This window comes from Thalia democratica, unplaced genomic scaffold (genome assembly GCF_965202585.1).
Source record: "Thalia democratica unplaced genomic scaffold, ktThaDemo2.hap1.1 HAP1_SCAFFOLD_1061, whole genome shotgun sequence".
NCBI classification, from domain to species: Eukaryota; Metazoa; Chordata; class Thaliacea; order Salpida; family Salpidae; genus Thalia; species Thalia democratica.
Window position 1 is genome coordinate 26,038 of NW_028139985.1, and position 9,056 is coordinate 35,093.

The following is a 9,056-nucleotide window of genomic DNA, read 5'->3' on the forward strand; positions in this document are numbered from 1 at the left end:
CTATTTTTGTTAGTTAAATTTAGTCAAAAAAAAATTTATACTATGATGAATAGTAAAATAACGTGGTCTTAAGCATATTTAAGATTAGTTTCTTGAGCAATTTTATATGGTGGGGCCATAAAATTTTTAAAGGGGACCTTATAAAAACAAAAAGGGAAACCCTGATCTAAGGTTTAGAATTTCAGGATAATATCAGAGCTAAAAACTTATACTTTGCGTAAAAATTAAACTTCTGTACAGAAACTTGAACTAAAACCTTAACGTTAAAATTATTCATTTACTAGCACCAAGTAATTATTTTTATATGACAACAAAAGGAGACAACCTATTTTTTTACTTTGTAAAGTAGATATGTTTAACTTATTTTGTTAAAGTACAAATAATAATAATTTAAGTTTCAAAGCTGTATTTAGATATTTTGAAAACTTACTTTTGAGATGTTTTTAGAGACTTTTTTTTTTTTTGAATAAAAATCATCTATCTAACAGTTAATATTTTGTCTGTTTTAGCACAATTTTATTCACAAAATAGTTACTTTATAGTTTTAACCTAAATATAATAAAAAATATTACATTAAAATAGTTATAAACAGAACTAAAACTGCTATAGTTTCAATTTTTTAAATAAAGTTGTAATGAAACTAACATTTCATTTTAGTATTTTAAAGCTTGTGAATAAATATGGAAATTTTTGTAAGAATAAAAGCTTTTCCAAAAAATTTTCATTATTTTCAAAACAAGCTTTTCCAAAACAATTTTTATAACTCTTAAAACAGTTTTCTAAAACAATAAACAATATTAAAGGATAATATAAAACTTAAAGGAGTTACATTTATTTCAGTGCTTATAAAACGGAATTTTACTTGCATTTACTTACAGTAGCAGTAGCAGTATCAGGTGTTTGGTAAAGCTCGAAATGTTGTATTATAAAATGTTTAAGTTTAAGTCTGAAATACTTCGTTTTCTTTAGTTTAAGATACTTCTTGTTACTTGTGTTCAATTGTTTTGTTAGTGTGTCGTGTGACTATTTTATATTTGTAAATAAACTTTTGTTGACTTTTAAGTATCTTAGATGTAAGTATCTTATCTAAAAATATCTATCCCCATTTAATTACCCTTAATACATAGATTGATAACAATAAACATCACGGCGGCATCTCTTATCGAGACAAAGTTTTCCTATAGACTAAGTTAGAAGTAGTCAACGTACGACCCAGGGAGTAAAAATGACAGCTTACCAATATTTTCAAAACTTAACAGACTTCCGCTCAGCGAAAAATAAAACTTCGACCCACGAATATGTAAATCCGGCCGCTAAACAAAATTTTAATATTATTACTGGTTTAAAGAAATGTATACCTTAAAAGCAAGAATTTGCTTTTGTGTACGCACTTGATGTTTAGCCTGCTCTTTAGTAAATTTCTTAGGAATTTTTATTGTCAGAACTTAATTCGTAATTTAAACAGAAACTGTATACTTCATTATTTAGTATGCAGGGAACTTCTTTACTTTATTTATTTACTATATACAGTTTTTATATACTTCAAGATCCAATAAAATATCTAAAATAAAAGTAATTATTTAAGCAATCAAAAGTTTACAAAGACATAAATATTTTCTAAACTTATCTTTAAACTTAAAATGGTAAAATTAAAAAGATAGCACACAATTGATCGGCCTTTAATAAATAACGGATCAAATTTATAAGAAAACATTGCTCGCGGACCGCAATGTAAAGAGTTATATTTTATGGGCAAAAGTTAATTAGAACAATTGTAGTCGTCAATATAAAATACTATTTCAAACTAAAAATCTCTGTTTTAAACTGTAACAAATAAAAGAATAAAAATGAAGAAAGCATCAGTAACTACTTACTGTTATATGAAGAGCATAGTTGTAATTAAAACAAATTTCCATCGTACTTTTTTCTTTATTGAACAAACATGTGTTTCTGTGTGCTAACAAATTATCACACTTTAAAGGTGCTTTGTAAAAAAAATAAATACTGCAAGAAATACTTATTTAAAGAGCTCCGTGGAAGTGAGTTAACTTGTTAATACACATAAACGTGTGTTACTTTAATAAAAAAAAGAACTATATATATTTTTTTTTACAGCGAACTCGCCTCTCTAGGATTTTGATTAAAAAATAAACAGGTTAAAGTTTTGAATACTTAAGCTTAATTGTAAATAACTTTTAGTTAAGCATTTAAAAAAATTGTTTCAAAAAACTATATTTTTAGCTAAAAAGTACATAACGAACCAAAATTTGCCGAGTACTGTGTTATATAACGTGTTTATATTAAGTATATTTAAGGTAAACATTTTTATTTTTATTTTAACTTAATTTTTCCAGCTAAAATATCTGATACAGAACTTTAAACTTTTGAATAGTTTACCCTATTAGAAACACATTAATATTTATCATTAAGGTCGTAAAATACGTCCTTAATTGTAAAAGTTTCTTTTTTGTTATATTTTATACTTATAATTTTCAATAACTATGATTTTTACCGAAAAATTAAGAATTTAAACCTTGAATTTTTTGAAAATAATATTTAAAGCTAACATTGGCTACCGTTTAAATTTTAAAACGTGAGTTTGAAAAGTATCTAAATAGAACCTCAAAACGTTTTTTTAATTAAGTTGATATACAACCATTAATTAATATTATTTTTTTCGTCATGTCTACGGCCTCCTGCAACAAGTTTACTCAAAAAACTACCATTAAAACAACATAAGACTTTTTTTTTCTTTTTATCTGCAACTCCATAATATCTTGGTCAAGTTTCAAATTATGACCTCATGTCCCCCTTCCCTTTTTGCCCCTTTGCTACTCTAGCCCCCTAAAAATCTGTCAATGCTTATTTTGGGAAACTCTGCTTCACATAATCATAATTTTATAGCCGATTATAACGGTCAAACATTTATAGCAGGGGTCGGCAGCCTTGTATAGACCGCTGGACAATTTTTTCAGAAAAGTAGCTCCCCAGGCCCAACTGCTCAAGATAAAAATTTATGCGGGCTGCAGTAATTTTAACTCACTCTAGTAAAAGAATTACGAAAAACGTAATAAAAGATAATAAAAGAGAACTAATAAAGAGTATTTCCTAATTAAACAATCTAGTTGTAAGTTTTTTTTACCACAAAAAAGTATGTTTTTTTTAAAAAGTACCTCGCAGGCCGCATTTTTTTCCTTTGAAGGTCGCAGTTTACCAAGTTTTGAGGAAAAAATAATCAAAAATGTATAGTTTTTGACTGCTGTATTACAACTATCCTAAGTGTTTTATATTTCAAACACCTATTTAAGTAATTTTTTTATCCTTACGATGTCTTATTAGTGTTAATCTAAACTTAGAATCTAATCTAGACTTATATACTAACAGCAGATTTTTCATTCTTGTATTTTATATTTCAAAAATTAGCGATGATTCACAGTGTTTCAGTTTAACGACAAATTGTATGACAATACTTGAAATTATTTTTCAGAAAACTGGAAATTTTGAAAAATAAAATTCGAACAACCTGGGCAACCGCAGCCAGAGCCAGAACAGTTAAGGCCAACGGCCGACATAGAGGCTTACAAAGCAACAACACAAGCATTACTTGCACCATCAGATAAGGATGCAGGAACAGAGCCAATCATAAAAGGAAGCACAACAGCGACGGCACAAAACAACAAAACTAAAAAAATGTTAAAACTAATCGCGAATTCTTAACAAAAAAACACATTTCTTCTTCTAAACGCAAAACGATTGCGAGTAAAAAAGCAACCTTTAGAAATTAGCTTACAGCAAATTTCTAAAACAAACCACGAATTAGTTTAGTTTATATTTCACAAATGGCGTCTTAAAACCAAAATATCTTTGAACAATATTGAGGCACGCATTTTTAAAAATAATCACGAATTATTTTGGTTCATTTTACCGATGGCGTTTTAAACATATTAAAATCGAAATACTTGTCAGAAACCGTTGCAAAACTTTGAGTTTTTGTTCAGACGCTATTTTTCACCGATGGAAAATTAAACTAAGATGTTATTGAAACTTTACGGTTAATTAACTCTTACAGCAAAACGTTAAGACCACCAAAAGAGTAATTTATTTAATTTAATTATGGCAGACAACTAGTCTAAGAAGCTTTCTGAACAAAGCTTAGGACGAAATCGAGTCATAAGAAATTGAAGGAGTATTTTTAAAGTTTATTCTTTACCTTAAAATTTTATTTTGAGCTCTTACTAATATAAAAAATTGCCTTAATTTGTTAAACTTAATTTCAATTTGTGTTTTTTTAACAACAATTTTATGTTCAAACTTGAACTATAAATCTACAGTTGTACTATATTAACCTTAGTGATTAATGTTAAGAAGGTTTATTACCTTGTTTTTTGTTGTTATACACTTCAGCTTACTTATGAAAACACAATTTTTTATAAGGTCATTTGAGCTATTAAAAATCTTATACAACATTTAAACGCTAACAACAACTTTGTTTTTAACTTTTCTAGAATATTAAAGTTTTAAAAGTTGTACAAAGTTCAAGAGGTATACATTTTTACGAAAACAAGTTTAAGCTTTTGAAATGAATATAATTGTTTGTTTTGTCAACTAACTCATGTTGAAGGTGAAATGTTTTTAATATACTAAAAGTTTATATAACGAATAATTAGTTTAAACTGAAGCTATAAATGTTTTTTTATGTTTCTTATAAACATACTTAATAGTACTTGAAAATACTTGAAATAGTATTTTCTTTATATTTTTGCTTAAACTTTTTTTTGAACTTCGCACGAAAACGGCTCGAGAAATCGAAAGTCGTCAACAAGTCGGCAAAGGTGACAAAGAGATCTGATCCACGATCAGCAAAGCGACCGAGTGGAGTACAGATGAGGAGACCGAGAATGCACGTATAGCGTCTACGGGAAACAACAACTCGCGAGCACTACTGGTTAACTGGTTAGAGTTAAGTTATAACTTTAAAATAGCGGGTTTAAGTCGAGAGAATGTAACAGCATGCGCTGTTCTTTCTTCCTTTTATCTCAAAAAATGCTTAAGTTGAGTAAAACGCGAGTTTCGGGCAGTCTAGTTTTACCTTTGTACTGATAGTATATCGTTTGAAAAGATTGTTTTCGCCTCGTACTTCTTGTACGAAGGCGACTGTTTTTTATATTAACTTGTGAATTGGAATAGCTTATTTGTATATTTTGTTATCATGTTATCGCAGTTTATATTCATTTTAATTCAGTTTGTGTTTCTAGACTCGATTTATTATATACAATTAGTTAAGCATTCTAACAATCTAACTATTTAAGTAAACTAAGCTTAAAAGATAGTCTAAGTTTAGTTCGAAATTCATTAAGTCGACTTAGCTAAATAACTTAGCTCAGTCATTTCTAAACATTTAAATAACATCACCGATAAATACTTATAACGCGCACGGAGTCAGATAATAACCAGCATCGCGCGTATAAGTAACATTATAAGTAAATCGGGATAGTTAAAGATAAACTACTTATTTATTAAGTACAAACTTTTTAAAATATTTACAAAACTATACTTGTTTTTACTAATGGATGTACATAAAAACAATACTACTAAACAACAAAGCTCCAAAATACTTATATCGTAAATAAGTACTACTAAAATGTTGTATTAATTTGATTAATAATCAATAAGTACAAATTCGTTTCTTAAGTTTTTAAAATGAACTTTCAACGCATTGTGACATTTAGTAACAATAGCTTAAGTGTTTAAAATAAGAGGAAAGCAAATAAAATGACAAAATGTTGATGAAAACGGGTGAATTTTTTGATGCATTTCCACCGGGAGGCTTTTCTCCGTTGATTTCCTACAAAAAATTTTTATAAATAATTGTTTTATTAAAAATTTTCTTTTTTACAATTACTTACAGTATAATCTTCATAAAAATCTTTTAAACTATAAAAAATTGGCTTATAAATAAACTTTTACTAAAAGACATAGTTCAGAAAACTTGTAATAACTTGATTTAATTACTAAATAGTAGGTTTTATTTGCTTTAAGTTTTGTTAAAAAAGCTTGTACATAAGCTTAGTTAACTAAGTTTTAAATAAAGTATTCTTTGGCACTTAAAAAATATTAAGATAGTTTAAAGTATATGGTTATAAAGAAACATTTATCATGACAATATTTTCTCAATATACATTGTACTTAATTGAAAACAAGTAAAAAGCTATGTATATTTTGTGTACAATGTTTTTTAACAAGTGTCTGATTAAATACTTGTATTTTTTAGAAGTTTTTTTATTTTAAACTAACTTCGTAGGCGTTTATTAAAGTTTTCTCGAAGTCGTCATCATCGTCATACAACACGTCATTGACGAGAACCCACGGAACGTATTCCTTCGGTGGCTGCAAATTTTCAGTGACGTCACCACATTCCCACAACAGCTCTTTACCATGGTTACCGTCCACGCATGACTGCACATCAGCGTAGTTCATATTTCCTGCTTCTACACACTGTTGATTAATTGTAAGTTGTTTATTTTATACGTTGTTTTTATTTTTAGCATTATTTTAAACTGTATAATAAAGTTATTATATATTATATATTGAATTATATCTTATATCATTAAATTCTAAAAACTAATAAAAATATGTTTATGTTTTTAAACTTCAACTCTCGGTGCTTATAAAACCATTTAAGTACTAAATTTATAAAAAACTAAAATAATTAATGTAAAAATATTTTAAATTGTACATTTAATACTTTTAAATATATAAAAATTAAAGCTAAAGTATTCTTGACGTATTCTTGACGTTATTTAAGATGTATATAGATTTATTTTAAATGTATCGCACTTAACTACAAATAGTTTTTTAAAACTTTTATAAAACAATCAAAAGTTTAGACAAAATTTTCATTAGTTCTGCTGAAGTTTTTTTTATATAATGTATATCTATTTGTTTAAAAACATACATAGCATATTTCAAAACATTTGCACCTGTTACTTCTAACAACACAAATAAAAACAAACTGATTATGGATATGATCTATTTTTCTTATATACTTTTAAATAATATTCAAAGATATGTACAAACTTTTTGTATGTCTTCGTCTGGTTCCTTTTCCCTTCTATCTTTCATGATACAGTCAATAATTGGTAGAAATATTTCAGTGTCTTCATCACTCACATCAATCACACAGTTCTGTTGTAAATTTTAATTATTTTTTCAAGGTTTTATCATATTAAATTATTGTGCTTAATAATAAAAATCGACAAAAGTTTTACTAAAATTTATAACCGTTTTAAAAAAGTTGAAGTATTTTTTTAGTTTTAAGTTAAATTTTTTATACTCACGTTTTACAACTCATCAATATGCTTTATTACTCAAAAATACACTAATGTCAATAAACTTTTAAATTGCTTATGATTTTCTAAAAACGTTACACAAGGCAAAATCGTAAAAAACCAAGTTTTAGAGGTCATTAAATTTATTTACTCTTCGTCACAAGTTACTGAACAAATAAAATAAAGTTTTATAGTTTGCACCTGAACTATCCACTTAATTTTTTTAACAGAACGTTTACACTTTCAACGTTATATAATTTTGCGCACGCTTTCAAACTGATAAAAACAATCAACCTCGACTATGTTTACTTGGCACTCTTTAGGTCCGTGTTGACAATTGAATACGTATTCCCCATTAGCATCCATACTTTTCTGAAATGTTTCGTCTTTATTTTAAAAAGTTTTTTTTTTATAATTTTAGTTTAATATGATACAAAATTGATCTAGGAAAAATTAAAATCTACTTAACTTTTTTTATTTTCTTTAGAAAAGTATACAGCTTTAGTAGTAAAATTTTAATTTTACTCGAAAAATATAATGTCAATTAAATATAAAGTTTTTGTTTTTAAACTTTTTAAAAGAATAAAAACTTGCTTAAAAAATACTAGTTTAATAAATACTAAATTTTATAAATATGTATTTACAACGAACATTAGCGTTTCCGTAGGGGAACATCTCAATACTCATGACGTCATCACCGTATTTCTCCCATGATGTCATGAGCTTGTTGTTGACGAAGTCGATCGAGTCCGGGCAGTAAGACTCGAAGTAAACTTCAACCGAAACCGGTGATGCGCCGTATGACGTCACAACGCAAAACGTCATCATCATTACGAAAACGCTTCCGAAGCTCATGTTGTAATTTAAAACTAGATTTATGCTGAGTATGAAAAAATTCCGGAAAAAATAAATAATTCGTTGATACTAGTTATTGAGGTGATTGTACAACATTTTAAACGTTTTCAGAGATCACAACAAAAACCGTTAACAGCGTCAGGATCGAGAGAAAACGCTTCCGAAGCTCATTTTTTTAAAGGTTAATTTAAAATAGAGTGTAATAAATAAAACTAGTCATTTTCAATATATTACAAATGCTGTTTTCTCTTCCGAAACTCATTTTGTTTTCGATAATTTTTTTGTAGTTAAGTAAAGAAAAACCTATATGAATCTAATCTTGTATAGGATTAGTAGTCGGGATACTTTGAATAAAAATAAATGCTATCCTTTAAAATTTGTAGCACAAATTACAGTTGTTTGTGAATTGAAAAACATTAAATACAGTACAAAAAACTATTTTCTGTAAACAGTTTTTTAAATAAAATTTGTTTGCAAGGAATTCGCTTAAAAAACACGACATCGAAACAAGTTATTTGCGTTTTTAAAAAAAAAATAAGACTACTTTAATTAGTCAAATAGTAATTAAAAACTAAAACGAAATCAAAAGTAGTAGTATAATCAGATTGAAATATGTGTTTACTGTTTTTATATTTTATTTCTTTTAACTGCTAAAACATAAATAAATTAATCAAGCCCAATTCTGTATTTGTACAATATTACATTGGTCAGAAATTTTAATTAGCTAACCAAAAGTTTTAAATCCATGTAAACTTAAATAAACAAATTTTATTACACAAGAATTAGTTTTCCTTCTAAATTTTTATTAAGACATTGAAGTATGAAACATAACGTTTAATAAACATTTCAGATTAACAATTATTTATAAAACAC

At 26.8% G+C, this 9,056-nt stretch overlaps 1 protein-coding gene across 1 annotated transcript; it reads right to left on the reverse strand.

Moving 5' to 3' along the window:
* Positions 1 to 4,815: 4,815 nt before the first annotated feature.
* On the reverse strand, positions 4,816 to 8,183 carry LOC145847720 (gamma-interferon-inducible lysosomal thiol reductase-like). The gene is made up of 6 exons (XM_082953693.1): positions 7,980 to 8,183; positions 7,623 to 7,700; positions 7,078 to 7,185; positions 6,295 to 6,495; positions 5,795 to 5,845; positions 4,816 to 4,950 (listed from the first exon to the last, which is right to left on the reverse strand). The coding sequence occupies exons 1-6, from the start codon at positions 8,181 to 8,183 to the stop codon at positions 4,816 to 4,818; spliced, it is 777 nt and encodes a 258-aa protein (XP_082809819.1).
* Between the last annotated feature and the right edge of the window lie 873 nt (positions 8,184 to 9,056).

Excerpts from the sequence above, each read along its gene's own strand:
- LOC145847720 (XM_082953693.1), bottom strand. The coding sequence starts at position 8,183 with ATGAGCTTCGGAAGCGTTTTCGTAATGATGATGACGTTTTGCGTTGTG. Across the intron at positions 7,701-7,979 it reads TCCCCTACGGAAACGCTAAT|AAAAGTATGGATGCTAATGG; the intron begins GTTCGTTGTAAA and ends GAAACATTTCAG. Across the intron at positions 4,951-5,794 it reads ATGCATCAAAAAATTCACCC|TTAACCAGTAGTGCTCGCGA; the intron begins GTTTTCATCAAC and ends AACTCTAACCAG.